The 15,013-nt window shown below is 56.0% G+C and overlaps 1 protein-coding gene across 9 annotated transcripts in view; it reads left to right on the top strand.

Moving 5' to 3' along the window:
- Positions 1 to 15,013, top strand: part of Casz1 (castor zinc finger 1) — a 148,837-nt gene that overhangs the window by 118,229 nt on the left and 15,595 nt on the right. For all 9 annotated transcript variants that reach the window (XM_034503445.2, XM_076933738.1, XM_076933737.1 and 6 more), the window contains 7 exons: positions 3,826 to 4,314; positions 7,443 to 8,277; positions 9,274 to 9,342; positions 10,835 to 10,925; positions 11,614 to 11,778; positions 12,764 to 12,936; positions 13,115 to 13,962. In XM_034503445.2, coding sequence (XP_034359336.1) covers positions 3,826 to 4,314; positions 7,443 to 8,277; positions 9,274 to 9,342; positions 10,835 to 10,925; positions 11,614 to 11,778; positions 12,764 to 12,936; positions 13,115 to 13,962 — 2,670 coding nt within the window. The remainder of the gene's footprint in view (positions 1 to 3,825; positions 4,315 to 7,442; positions 8,278 to 9,273; positions 9,343 to 10,834; positions 10,926 to 11,613; positions 11,779 to 12,763; positions 12,937 to 13,114; positions 13,963 to 15,013) is intronic.

Genomic DNA, 15,013 nt, shown 5'->3' with positions numbered 1-15,013 from the left:
GGCTCTCCTATTGTGCTCAGACCATCTGAGAGAGAGGGTCTGGCTGGACCTGGTGAGGAGAGAGCAGCTCCGCCAGCTGTCCCTGGTCTTTACTTCATGGTCAGGGAGGCTAGGGGACATGGGCCCAGGTGCGGCCCTCTGAGCCCCCCTTCTCACCAAAGCTGGCAGGAGCTCTGGCCTTCCCAGCCTTCAGAGGGAGTGAAGAGATTCATGCCATATCGGGCCCTTCTCCTGAGGCTCTCCCTTCATTCGATTTCTGAAGCTGGCTGATTTGAATATTTATAAATATCAGTAAATTATTTATTGTAGCAATCTGCTGCACCATTTTATCCATCGCAGTTAACACTTTAGGGGGCTCCGAGTTATGGGAACAGGAAGTGAGGTTGAAGAGGAAATGGGATAGAGGACGGGAGAAACTCCTGTCTGGAAGCCGGGGACGTTTTTCAAGGCCAGCCTCAGTGGCTCTCACTAGAGTGTCCCCATGCTCTGGGAGGCCTACGCCTCCAGGGTCAGCTTCCTTCTCTGACAAATGGGATTGTCACGGTGCCTGTTCAGCCATCCTTAGGAGCCTTCAGTGAGTCCCTGCTGGAGCCCTGGACAGTCCTGCCTCTCTTTCCTGGACTGTGCTTTCACTCGGATGCCCACTGGGGGCCTACTGAGTTTCAAGCCTCATAAGGAGAATTGGGACCCAGGAAGCTAAGAGGTGGCTGAAGAGGAGACCTGAAGGGACAACCACAACCTTCCTGTCTGTCCTTTTCTCCTACTCTCCTGGGTCAAATGGGCTTTCCCTGTCTTAGCATCTTGCTTGAGATGTGACATCACTCCGGCCTGTTGCCCGGCTCAGGACTCAGCTCCCTTTCCAGCCCTTGTTTCTCAGGCCCTGTTGGTACAGACTTGTTGGTACAGATGTTGGTCTTCACCTTGCACTTCCACAGTGCTTCTCCAGGAGAAATCTGGCCCAGGCTTGGAGCTCACCATGGGCAGAGCCAGGCCATGTGCTCAGGACTCTGACCCAGGACTCTAACCTATATACAGTGCACTTCCTAGTGTTTATCCTCCTGGTACAGAGCTGCTGAGGTCAGGCTCCCAGGAATGGGATACACTCTTCCAGGTCCTCCTCACCTCCCCTCTCTACTGCCTTCACCCTCACCCCTGAGTCTGCCTGGCTTTGGGTAAGCAGAACGGGAGCCCCCAGTGCTTCCCACCCTCCAGCCCAAGCTTACCTCCTGGGCAGTATTGTTCCCAGAGGAAATGTCCAGTGTAAATAGAGCAGCGGGCAGGCTGGTGGCGGGAAGGAGATGAAAGGGGCGGTGACAGGGCCGGGGACGGATGGCTTCCTTCCATTGAGGCCTGGCCATGGCGTTTATATTTTAGGGAAGAAAGTCAGAGGAATGTTTACATGGACAGGAGTCTGGGGTCAGACCAGTGGAGGGGGTGTGTATGTTAATCTGTAGGTCCCAAGGCCTTAATGGAGGGGCTGGTTGAAGGTTCATGGGGACCGGAAGGCAAGCAAGTGGCTCAGCTCTCAACCTCATACATAAGTCCCCTCCTGCTGCCCCAGGGTCACAGGCACACACGGGCACTTATGACTGTAAGCCTGGCTTTTGCCTGTGCCTCTCTGTCCCCGTGTCCTGGGCCCAGACACCTCCTACTTCTCCACCTCCACCCATGGGACCATCAGTAGAGTCAGGGGGAGGGCAACATCTGGAAGGCAGGTGGTCTGGGGCAGAGCAGCAGCTGGAGGGCAGGTGTAGAGGGAGTTGGCTAGAGCAAAGAGGCCCGGGGCAGGGGGTGGGCCCTGGGTGCACAGCTGCATCGCAGCTGGTGGGGGCCCAGGCAGAGACTGGGCATGAAGCCGAGATGGAGAGAGGGTGGGTTGTGCCGGGTGGGCCGAAGTTCAGGGAGGCTCCAGGATGGGTGGGGATCAGAGGAGGGGGTGTTGCCAGCAGCAAGTGCAACTCTGAGAGCTTGTGCTTCCCTCTTCCTTGGGATAAATATTTATAGATTCATTTGCCGTCTGCCATACACACTTGGCTGCTTACCTTCTGGTAAAAATAGTGCAGGCTCCTCCACTCCTGCCTGCCTCTTTCCCATCTAAGACAGGCACAAAGGAGCCCAGGTGAGGCCTGCCACCCTGCTGGAAGTCATGCGGCATCATACAGCCTGCCTGATGGTCTGCCCAGAGGCTCGGCAGGATGGGGTGTGACTGTGAGCTTTATCACAGTTTCAAGATGGATCCCCATGTGGGAGCTCAGGGATTTGTGTGGGCAGCACAGATAGGACAGATGTGACCAGAGTGAGTATCGCTTGGTCAGGGACCAAAGGCCCTAAAATCGTGACCTCTGGAAGAGGTCTTAGCGGACCTTTCTATAGCAGCAGACTAGGCTGGCATTATCTAGTCCCTGCTGGGCCAGGAAGAGCCTTACATATCAGCCGCCCGCGATAAGGCCAGGATCTGGGGCACTGAGCATTGTATATTTGAAGGAGCAGTCAATCTGCATGTACAAGTCAATTATCTTTGTGTAGCATGAGGCCTCTATAGCCACAGGTGGGCTCTCAGGGCATGCATTTCCACGTATTTGACCATTGTGGCCCCTAGCCCCTGAGCAGAGCCCCTTGCATAGATAGACTTCTGACCCATATGGGACATGACAATTTCCCTATGGAAAGAAGGTGTGTGTGGGTGTCCCTATATGGAAAGATATTGTGAGCAGAGACCTTCCATATGGCCATTACCCTGTGTTTGGCCATATTACAAGGCGTTGGCACACAGTAGGACCTCACTAAATGGATGGGTGGACAGCTGACAGATTGTTGTATGGGGTTACAATGTATGTGTGTGTGTCTGCCCTTGTTAGTATTCCTGACTAGTGTGACCCTGAGACCCTAGGAGGCCTTAAGAGGGCAGAGGATAGGCTAAGCAGCGTGTGTGTGTGTGTGTGTGTGTGTGTGTGTGTGTGTGTGTTGGCTTCCGGCTGCCCAGTGGCTGTCTCCAGTGATTAAGTACAGAATCTGTAGCTTCAACTGGTACCAGCTTGTCCTCACTGAGGGTCCTCTGGATTAGGAAGTAGGAACTCTGTGTTTGGGTAGCCCTGACTGAGGTTTGTGGAAAGGAAATGGCTATAAGAAATATCCAGACTTCACATGGGGGTGGGAATGCGGAAAGCAGAGAAGACAGATGAGAGCGGAGGCCTTGAGAGGTCCCGAATGGCCAAGGGAAGAGCCCTGCCATCCAGCGAGCAGAAGTAGGAACTAGGGGCAAGGGACAGAGCCAGAGACCCAGCCTGGCAGAAGAGCTGCAGAGAACAAGGTGGGAAGGTGGAAATGTGCCAGCCAAGAGCTGCCGGGTTGGTAAGGCAGGAGGTTGGCACAGGATGGAAGCTGGCTGCGGCTGACTCTTCCCCAGGGACCTGTGGTGAGGTGGAGCATTCAGAAGCCGAGCCAGACTGCCAGCAGGGCAGCGTTGCCACTTGTCAGCCTTACGTCCTCCGAACCCCTTCCCTGCCTGTGCCTTCATTTCCTGTGTTAACGGACATGTCCCCTCACGGAGGGGCTATTTCAGGCCAGGCAAGCCTAGGAAGTTCTTTCAGGAATTCTTGTCTCGAAGAGTCGTTCATTCCTTTATCAGGAATCACCTAGCTCATGTCAGGTGCCGCATCAGGCTGAGGTAGAGCAACTGCTGAGTCCAGCCTGCGGCACCCAGACTGATAGAGATGAGCGCATGCCAGGTGGTCTCAGGACAATTGGACAGAACTGTGGTCAGTCAAGGGGTGGTGTGCTTGGTAGGTAGGCCTCTCACCTCCGTGTTCCCCTCCATCCCTGCAGCTGAAAGCACCCGGTGCACCGACCCACCTGCGGGCAAGCCCCCAACGGCAGCCAAGCGCAAAGGCGGCCTGAAGCTGAACGCCATCTGTGCCAAGCTAAGCCGACAGGTGGTCGTGGAGAAGGGAGCAGAGGCCGGCTCCCAAGCTGAAGGGAGTCCGCTACGTCCTCGGGACAAAGAACGAAGTGGCCCCGAGCCTGGGGTGACCCGGGCTCCCCGAAGTGAAGAAGACAAGAGGCGGGCAGTGATCGAGAAATGGGTCAATGGAGAGTACTGTGAGGAGCCCGCACCCACACCAGTGTTGGGGCGCATTCCCCGTGAGGGCTTGGAGCTGCCCCCAGAGGGTGTCTACATGGTCCAGCCACAGGGCTGCAGTGACGAAGAAGACCATGCAGAAGAGCCCTCGAAAGATAACAGTGTCCTGGAGGAGAAGGATTCAGATGGTACAGCTTCAAAGGATGACAGCGGCCCCAGTGCCAAGCAGGCTTCAGGTGTGTGTCTGGCCGAGCGGGCAGGAAGGGAGGATGAAGGCTGGAAAGTTCCCTGCAGAGGCCCAGCAGGCAAGGGTGGAAGTCCAGGGAATTCCTCTTTTTTCCCTCCAAACACTGGTACTTCATCCAACCCAACAGGATTGGAGAGATGGGGTCGGGGGTGAGGGTGGGGGAGGGAGGCAGGACAGGACTGGTAGCTTCCTGAGTATGAGCAGGGCCTTGGGGAGCTGCTGCCAGCGAGGCTTTGAGAGGATGGAGGGTCAGGTGGGCATGTCCACAGATAGACTGGATGGATGAATGGGCAGATGGCGGAGGGGCTCCGTGGGTGACTGCAGGTACCTGCATAGGGATGAGTCTGTTTGGGGCCTTGGTACCTGGCCATGGTATGGGAACGGTGGGGTTGTGTCAGTGGTAACATGAGTTCTTACCTCTAAGTTCTCTCTTGGTGTCTTAGCTGGGACATCTAGGTCTAGAAAGGACTTTGTGCCCCCGCACCACCCTGTCTCCTTCCTTGTGTCCCCAACCTGCCATCTGAAACAGCACCTCTTAAAGCCACAAGCCTGGCTCAGGCCAGCCAGCAGATCCCCCTCAACATGAGGCTGCCCCCGACATGCTCCTCTGCTTGACCTGTTTCCCACAAGAGGCCTGGCTTCATCGATGTCTCCTCGTCCTTAGCACACAGCAGCCTTCCCTGTTGCTGCTTCAGGGGAGGGCTGGCCTGGCATTTCAGACAGGAGAGGGGTCTCCTCTTGGGCTGGAGCCCTGGGACTTGGGGCCTTGGCTCTAGTCCCGAGTCTCCTTCCTAGGCTAATTCCTGGAGTCCTGCATCTCCACTGCCTGCTCCCCTGTCCCCTTCCCCCTGCAGCGAGGGGCGCTTCTCCTCCCTGTGCGGGGAGCCCTGCGCAGCCACATAATTATGCATATAAGATATAAACAGAGCTGTTTAATTATCCTTCGCCACATCAGTGACAGAGTAATTAACAAACATTGCAAGATCAATGAGGAGAAGTGTGACCTTCAGTTTCCTCTGATAGGAAAAGCCCTTGCAATCGCCAGACACAAGGTGATTGTGCTGGGCCTGAGGACAGGAGAGGGATCGGAGACAAGGGCTGCTGTCCCCTCAATACCCTCATCCCACACCCAGCTCCACTGTGGCCAGGGCAGTTGGGTAGTTTCTCCTCTGGCCTTCTTCCCCTCCTCCCAGGAGTTGGGAGCTGAGAAGGCAGGAGCAGAGCATGGACTATTGTGACTGTCACCCCGAGCCTCCGGCCTGGTCCCTCAGCCCTAGACACTGGGGTCCCTGGTCCAAGCCCCATCTGCCCACTGTGGGCTTGGCCCCCCTGGACTTTGGCTGTCTGTGGGACCCCCGCTGGTCCCCTCCCTGTTTGATGCTGCCTGCCCTTCAGAGCCTTCTGTTTCTCTGCCATATATAGTGAGGCCTCAGCTGCCTCCTGCTATTTTTAGCCCTTTTCCCTGGTCCCTGAACCACTTCATCCAGCAATCAGAGCCCACTCCCAGGCCAGCCCCCAACCTGTGTGTGTGTAGCTCAGGCTTGTGCTGACCCATCAGCTTGCCAAGGCAGCTGTCTGTGAGCTCCTTGGATGTCTGAGTGTCCTCATTTGTGTCTAGTGGGGTCCTACAGTCTCCCCCCCCCCACGATGGCCCAGAGCCCCTCCTTCCACACCCTGTTGGGCTTTCTCTCCTGCTAGGGTGTACTGCTAGGGCACCCTCTGAGACTCCTAAAGCTGGCAGGGCTGGAGGGAGTCAGGGGTCCCCTCCGGCCATGCTCTTAGGTCCTCTAACCTAGAATCTAGTGTGCTCAGATGGAGAGAATGTAGGAGTAGATAAGGTATGGGAGTCCCTGGGCTATTCTGTCTCTCTTGTCTTTGTGTATCTGACCTGGATGCTGAATCTAACCCACAAGAGGTGTCCAGCAGGGGTGTGGTGGGGAAATGAATGACCTTGTATACGATGGGCTCTCTCCATCTGCTGTAGTGACACACTGCGTGTGGAAGAGGCAACATGAGGGGCTCACTTCCTCCAGCCCTGCTGAGGCATGTCCTAGGGTACTGGGCATGGGACTTGTGGGATTGTGTATGTGTGTATCTGTAGAATCGGGGACAGTGTCCAGGGGTATGAATTTAGTGTGTATATACGTGTGGGCACATTATTGTGGGTACGCATATGAGTGTAGTGTGTGAATGTGTACACGAAAGTATGCATGCTGTATGTGAATATGTGTGTGTGTCCTTATGGGGGGAGGAAGAGGGCAAGCAGAATCCTTAGGGTATCAGGTACGGATGGTGGGGAAGATGGATGCCCTGCTCTCAGGCCTTAACCTGGATCCAGTTGGGCTTGATCTTCACTGTCCCTGGTGAACCACCCTTCTATGTGAGCAGAGGGGTCTGCAAGGTGACCAGGGGGTTGAAGGGCTTGTCCGTGGTACAAATCCTGGCTGGAACACTCTCGGTGGGCACTGGTGAAGTCTAAGTAGGCATGTTGGCATAGACCCGGCCCCTCCTCAGCTCTGTTATCGGAGGAAAGTTATTTCAGGAGGTTGGGCAAGAGGTCAGATCCTGAGGCTTCATCTGCCCAGGGTGTCTGTGTGACTTTAGGCATAATCTTCCAGCCAGGCCAACTCCAGATTCTCACAGTGGCTTCCTCTACTTTGAGGTCCCCCCTGACTCTAGTGGTCTCCAACCCTACCTGCTCTGTTCCTCATGACCAGTGCCCTCGCCTCAGGAAGCAGGTTGGGATCTTGCCTTACTTCCAGTAAAATGGCTTCTCTTTCATATTAGGCCAAGGCGAGAGAGTGGAGACATTTATGAAACTTTGTTTAATGTACTGAAAAGCCATCGGCCAGAACATTTAGGAAATTGATTTTCCTGGCATTGATGAACTCGTTTTATTTTACCCCAGTATTAATTACTTTTTTTTAAAACAAATTAATTTAAGAGTCGTAAAACCTAACAAGTGAGCCAAATGTCCATAGATCATGTCCTGCTCCGCCCCTCCCCATGCTGGTCCCCTCCCTCCATGGGTGGGGGCTCAAGGTAGAGGGGCTTCTCCTCTTTCTCCCCTGCTCCCTCCCAGGAATGACGCACCCCTCCCTCCCTCCCCCACCCCAGGAGAAGCCTCCTCTCTGAGGGACTACGCTGCCTCCACCATGACCGAGTTCCTCGGCATGTTTGGCTATGACGACCAGAACACCAGGGATGAGCTGGCCAGGAAGATCAGCTTTGAGAAGCTGCATGCAGGCTCCACCCCCGAGGTGGCTGCCTCTTCTGTGTTGCCCTCCTCTGAGGATACCCTTAGCAAGCGGGCACGGTTCTCCAAATACGAGGAATATATCCGTAAACTCAAGGCCGGCGAGCAACTTCCCTGGCCAGCCCACGGCAGCAAGGCCGAGGACCGGGCAGGCAAAGAGGTGGTGGGCCCCTTGCCCAGTCTACGGCTACCCAGCAACACTGCCCACCTGGAGACCAAGGCCACCATCTTGCCACTGCCATCCCACAGCAGTGTCCAGATGCAGAACCTGGTAGCCCGTGCTTCCAAGTATGACTTCTTCATCCACAAGCTGAAGACCGGTGAGAACCTGAGGCCCCAGAATGGAAGCACTTACAAGAAGCCATCTAAGTATGACCTGGAAAACGTGAAGTACCTGCACCTCTTCAAACCTGGGGAAGGTAGCCCTGACATGGGCGGGGCCATCGCCTTCAAGACAGGCAAGGTGGGGCGCCCCTCCAAGTACGACGTTCGGGGCATCCAGAAGCCAGGCCCTACCAAGATTCCTCCCGCCCCCAGCCTGGTTCCTGCGCCCCTCACCAATGTGCCCAGTACTCCCAGCGCCCCTGGACCGGGACCCGAGCCACCTGCCTCCCTGTCCTTCAACACTCCCGAGTACCTGAAGTCAACCTTTTCCAAAACAGACTCCATCACCACGGGAACTGTCTCCACTGTCAAGTAAGGAGCCCCCCATCCCCACCACCACCACAAACCCCAGGGCCGGACTGGATAAGGAGGCCTACCTCCTTACCTGCAAAGCTTACCGTGTCGGACACAGCCACTTGTGCAATTCAGACTGCCATGCGTGTGCTTACGTGTACATCTGCACGTGCGTGCACACATGCATAACTGCTCCTGTGCTCACATCCAGTGTTCTTGCACTGTTCTTAGACCTGCCTGTGGCACATCTCCCATGTACCCTCACACGGTCACACACCTCTGTGCATTCCTCGTTTATTAACCTCTGATGCTGTGACCTGTTCCCTACGCCTGCTGGCACAAAGGCTGCGGTCGGTAGAAGGAACTCATTCTGGGGTGGGGATACAGGCTGGGGTGCAGGTGGTGGCTTTGGCTTCTGTCCATTGAAAAGGCAGGGAGAAGATGGGAAGTTAGGTGGGGGTACCTCCTGTGAGCCTAACCCAGGAATGGAGGACTGGCCTGGATGATAAATCAATGGGTCTTATAAGGCCAAACTACACCTCCTCTCTGCTATAGCAGGATGGGGGCCCACAGGTCCTAAAGACTGCAAACCAGACAGATCCAGTTTGGTATGAGGGTGGGAGTGAGTGCCCATACCCACGCATGTGTCCAGGACTGCCTTCCTCATCTGTCTCTCTTCTCTGGTTGCCTAGTGTTTCTCTTTAGCCATCACCCCGCTTATTTGCATTGCATGCTAGGGGCACCAGGCCCTGGCCTTTACCCAGGCTAACTGTAGGCCTGGCTGGGCCTTCAGCCCTCCCTACTCAGGGTAGCACACTCCTGTCAGAGATGGGCTACCTGATCTCTTCTGGGCTTCTGCCACCAAACTTTTTTAGTACCACCCTGAGTGCCTCAGAATGATACAGGGCCCAGGAGAGAGGAGCCATGGCCCAGGGCAGGGAGCTGCCCATCAGATGCTCCTGGGGCCTGAGGCCACCCCCATCCGCTAATCGGCTGTGCCCTGTATCTTACCAGGAACGGATTGCCCACAGATAAACCAGCTGTCACCGAAGATGTAAACATTTACCAGAAATATATTGCCAGGTAGGCCCTTGGGGAGGAGCCTGTGGACAGAGGTGTGGGAGGGAGCCAGGGATGCCCAGGGTCTGTGAGAGCACCTGTGTATTAGTGCGTCCCCAGGGCTAAGAGACTGCTTTCTCCACGTCTCCTTTCTCTCTAACTTCCTCCAGAGAGGCTGCTCCTGTGTGTATTTCAGGCCCTCCTTTTTGGGGGTAGTGTGGGCAACACAGTCTTTAGACAACTTATAACTTATGTATAGCCAAAAGGGCTTGGTACCAGGCCTGCCACAGGTGAGTACATGGGCCTCCAAAGCTGACCTAGTCCTGCCTTCACATGGCACCTTGGATAGAGAGTGGACCACTGTAGAACTGTTGGGGAAGGGGGGAAAAGGAAGTCATATTCTTCTGCTGTGGCCTACTGGGATCCCAGGGGAAACCCTGATAAAGCCAGCCTTGAGATCCATCCTGACGGAGGCAGGATTGGCAGGTGAAGATCTGTCTCCACGCGTTCCCCAAATCGAGCCTCTTGAGGGACATGTGTCAGGGGTCACGCTCCCGCGGCATCTGTCTTCTCGTGGTCTTCGGTGTTCTTCCTCACCCTCTGTGTTCTCTTAACTGTTATCACCACTATTAGCACCTCAGCAGATGGCCCTGTTGGCAGCTTCCATTAAAATACTGATTGCGGGTGGGGGGTGGGGGGGTGCTTTTCCCATACAGTGGGGCTTGTCCCCACCCCCATCTCCAAACAGTGCGTCATCCACGTCATCCACGGAAGGGAACAGGCTGCCTGAGTGAAGTGCCTCCCCAGGGCTCTCATGGATGGCTTTCCCCAGAGTGTCTGGCCCTGTCTGGCCATCACCAAGGCTATGAGAGCCATGCCCTAGCACATCTAGGCCCAGAGAGGGGCCATTCAGCGGCCAGCAGCACAGGGCTCTTGGCCGTGCACTTGGCTGCAAAGTGAGCTCCCTGCCGTGGGAAGCCAAACAGATGCTGTGCTTTAAAAATTCATAACTCTGGACTGTTTCAAGTGTCAGGAAAAGCCCAGAACACAGAGAGAGCCTTTAACCCACAGCCCAGGATTGGCCTCGCCAGTGGCCCCTCCCAGGTTGAGCTGCCAGTGTAGTGCGGGTTGGGGGTGGTCAGGCCATTACCTGCTAAAAAGGCCTTTGGGTCACGTGGGGCTCTAGGTCTCCTGTCTGGTCTGTGTCCTACTCTGACTTGATGCTGTGGCCTGTCCCAGTTGCTTCTTTCCCACCTGAGTCCCGACCTCTGCTCCATCTGACACTGCCTTCCAGGCAAGTGCAGCAGCCAGGCAGCTCAGCAGGCCTGGGCTCCCTGACAGGCAGTTACTTGCTCTGGATTTCCAGCCTCTGCTCTTTCACCCTTGTACTCCCCATATTTCCACCCAGACCCACCAAACCCCAGAAGTACATCTTTGGGGCCCAGGCAGAAATAGGCCTGGGTTCTAGAAGAATCCTTTCAGGGATGGGTCTGACCCCTCCCACTCCTGTCTTCAGGTTCTCAGGAAGTCAGCACTGCGGTCACATCCACTGTGCCTACCAGTACCGAGAGCACTATCACTGCCTGGACCCAGAGTGCAACTACCAGGTATGGGCCATCCTGCACTCACCAGCCAGCATGGACTCTTGCTGGAAGCAGGTTGGGGCAGGAGACCCTCTATAAGCCACTGGACTTTGACATGGATAAACAGAGAGCACAGACTAGTCCTGTGCATATGCCCAGGCTCCTGCTGAACAAGCAACCAATAGGGCCTGCAGCAGCCATTGACGTTGTCTCAGTGATGCAGATCATGGCTCCCTCTCACCGGGAGTCGAGCATGAACCAAGGCTAGGCCCATCAGTCTGCACCTCTTAGCTAACTATCTTTCCAGGGCTTTCAAAGGGTGTCTTACTGCTTCCTTTTCAAGTCGAACTTCTGAGATCACACGGTCAGCACCACCATGAGCCTGCTGAGCCTATGCAGAGTACTAGGTAGAACGTGATCTCACCCATCAGAGCCCTGGCCTTCACAGCTGGCCCAGGTCATCTGCTGTGCTCCTAGTTGTTGGGAATCTCCAGAGAGGTCAGGGAAGGAACTGTGGTTTCTGAGTCTTTGGAACCATTCCTACCAAGGGCCAGTGTGCTGGGAACTGGCTGAGCCGTCTGGGCTGTCTTGACCCTAAGCAGGGTTATTTATAGGGTGACCTGAGGGCCTTGGGGCCAGCCCTGGTCCAAGTACTCTTGGCACACAGACTTGGGGCACGGGCTTCTGCCAACTTGGTGTTCTCTTCCGGCAGAGGTTCACAAGCAAGCAGGACGTGATCCGACATTACAACATGCACAAGAAGAGGGACAACTCCCTGCAGCACGGGTTCATGCGCTTCAGCCCACTGGATGATTGCAGCGTCTACTACCATGGCTGCCACCTCAACGGGAAGAGCACCCATTACCACTGCATGCAGGTGCCTGCTGTACCAGCAGCCCGGGGTTCTAGAACCTTTCCCTAGCCCTCTACTCCAGGGGTGGAGCTGTCCCAGGAGTCAGGGGCCTGATTGGCCGGGACCCCTCTTTTCTCCTGATCCAGGATAGGGGCAGCTGGCATGTAAAGTCCCAGAAGCTCAGATGTCTGGTGGCCAGGGTGGGGCCTTCCCTGTTGCCATACTTGGTGTGGGGGGAAATTCAGCGAGCTGTTTATATAGACCGACATTTTTCGGGCTTTAACACCAAGAGCAGCATTGCAAATGATTCCTGCAGAGGTTTTTGTTTAATTCTTTGTTTTAATGCCACACCGAGTCTGGGCTTTTTCAAGGTGTCAAGCTCAGGAGGGGCAACTTTGGATTGCAAATAGCAGCCGGTGTGCCTCCCCCGTGTTTGTCAGGGATTGTTATGGCCTCCCTGAAACAGCCTGGTTGGGGGGGGTGCTCTCTGGGCCTGAGATGGTGCAGACACTGGTACAGCCCAGCCTTCAAGGGTGCTCAGGGCCACTGCTTTTTACTCAATATGGCAACGTTGCCTGCCTGGCCCATCTGTAGTGGGTGGGAGGGCCCCATGCCCAGTGGCCATCCACTAAGGAAGTTCTGAAGTTAAAGGTGACCTCTAGGGTCCAGCCTTTGTCCAATCCTAAGGCTTTAGAGATAGAGTCACCAACTAGAAACCCCCCAAAACCTAGCTTCGCTAGATGGTGGCTCCCTCAATTGGGCCAAAAGTATATGAGATCCGAAGATCAATACTCTGCAGACATCGCAGTTACTCCTTGGGAAGGCCGGAGGGTCACTGGAGGTTTTCTTTGCTTCAGAGCCTGGGTTAACCGGAGGAGTTTGAGGTTCGGAGGTGCCAATAGAATCCCTGAACAGAACCCCACGGCCCTGGCTCCAACCATAGCACCGGGCTCAGATGGTCTAGGAGGGCCAGACTTTCACCCCTTAACGACCATTCTGGCCTGTGCAGGTGGGATGTAACAAGGTGTACACCAGTACCTCAGATGTGATGACCCACGAGAACTTCCACAAGAAGAACACGCAGCTCATCAACGATGGCTTCCAGCGCTTCCGAGCCACCGAGGACTGCGGCACGGCCGACTGTCAGTTCTATGGACAGAAGACCACACACTTCCACTGCAGGTGAGCGTCTGCCCACTGAAGGCTGCAAGAGGGCCCACCAGGGCCCTGCTCCTGCTGGACGGCAGGGCTTGCTTAATGGCCCTGCCTTCAGTCTTCCCCCAGGGCAAGGAAAAATCAAGAGCAGGGCCTCCCTTGGGTCCCACGAGACCCCATGTCAGTCTCCTCGTGTCCCCTGCAGGCGCCCTGGCTGCACGTTTACCTTCAAGAACAAGTGTGACATCGAGAAGCACAAGAGCTACCACATCAAGGACGACGCCTACGCCAAGGACGGCTTCAAGAAGTTCTACAAGTACGAGGAGTGCAAGTACGAGGGCTGCGTGTACAGCAAGGCCACCAACCACTTCCACTGCATCCGCGCCGGCTGCGGCTTCACCTTCACCTCCACCAGCCAGATGACCTCGCACAAACGCAAGCACGAGCGCCGGCACATCCGATCCTCGGGAGCCCTGGGGCTGCCGGCCTCCCTGCTGGGCACCAAGGACACGGAACACGAGGAGTCCAGTAACGACGACCTTGTGGACTTCTCTGCCCTGAGCAGCAAGAACTCCAGTCTGAGCGCCTCCCCTACCAGCCAGCAGTCTTCTGCATCCCTGGCCGCTGCAGCTACCGCCACCACTGCAGAGGCTGTCCCCAGTGCCGCCAAGCCTCCCAATAGCAAGATGGCAGGCCTGCTGCCCCAGGGCCTGTCTGGTTCCATTCCCCTCGCATTGGCCCTCTCTAACTCAGGCCTGCCCACCACCACACCCTATTTTCCTCTCCTTACTAGCCGTGGGAGCACCTCCCTGCCTGTGGGATCTCCAGGGCTCCTGGGCTCCATGTCCTCTGGGGCCACAACCTCAGCAACCCCTGACATGCCAGCTCTGATGGCTTCCGGAGCTGGAGACTCAGCCCCCACAGCTGCCACCTCTCTCTCGGTGCCCCCTGCCTCCATCATGGAGAGGATCTCGGCGAGCAAAGGCCTCATCTCACCCATGATGGCCAGACTGGCTGCGGCCGCCCTCAAGCCCTCTGCCACCTTTGACCCAGGTGAGCAGGCTGGGCCCTGCCCAGTAGTAAGCAAGCACATTCGGAAACTGGCAACTCCCAGTACTCAGACTGAAGAACACGGGGCAGGCTGGGAAGAGTGTCTGCCCGGCCCACACACCTGCACCCCCCACTTAGCAGCTTCTCTCTGCTTGGTCTCTGTCTCTATCCTGTTGATTTGCCCTTGGTGGTGGTGGTGGGGGGGGGTCCTCATTTTGGCCATGTGCCCAGGGACTCGCTGCTTCTCTATATGTGGTGATGGTCAGTAGTTCCTGTCTCTGAGCACCTGGGTAGCCTAGAGGCACCAGGTTTCACTGGCTGTGTCACCAGTGAGTCCCTGAGCAGAGTCTTCTCTCCGCTCTTCTAAGCTCAGGGAATGGGTGTTGGCATCCCGCGCCTGCATAGCACGACTCCCAGGCTTGCTCCCTTGTCCCCTTTCTCTTCCTCCTTCCCTTTTCTTCAGGAGTTTTCTCTCCCCTCTTTCCTGTTTTTCCCTGCCCCTCTTCCTGGGAGGGCAATCAGTGCTATTTGGATTCCTGGAAAGAGTTCAGCTCACCCCCAGGATATGCCTTTCATTTCTTCAAAACCCACTGGTCCTTGCCCAGAGTAGCTGGCCAGAGCTGGATGCTGAGGACAGAGACAGAAGCCCCACCCTGCAGAGCGGGCGGGACAGGGAGATCTGTTCCTTCCCATATCCTCAGCAGCCTGGCTACCCAGCCTTCATGTTCTGCTCCCATCCAAAGACCAAGTGTCCCAGCCACCCATGTGGGGCGCTTAGGAGTGCTAGTCCAGGAAGGGGGCTGGGCTTCTTCTCTGGAGCCTAGGATAGGTGACTGCAGGTGACTGTAGTGTGGACTCCCGAAGGCTAGAAGTTCTCTTGGTTCATGAGAGGATAGTGGCCATTTGGAACCCGTCTTCCACTTCAAATGTGGGAGGGATCTCACTGTAGCTACACTCCTCCAGCCTGGGGCCTGCAGGTAGGGCCACAGAAGTCTCTGCTATTAGACTGTCAAGTTACTTTTTACCCTAGAAACACCTCTCCCCGTCATCCCCC

The sequence above is a fragment of the Arvicanthis niloticus genome, chromosome 5, assembly GCF_011762505.2.
Source record: "Arvicanthis niloticus isolate mArvNil1 chromosome 5, mArvNil1.pat.X, whole genome shotgun sequence".
NCBI classification, from domain to species: Eukaryota; Metazoa; Chordata; class Mammalia; order Rodentia; family Muridae; genus Arvicanthis; species Arvicanthis niloticus.
This window is presented reverse-complemented; position numbering and strand designations above follow the sequence as displayed.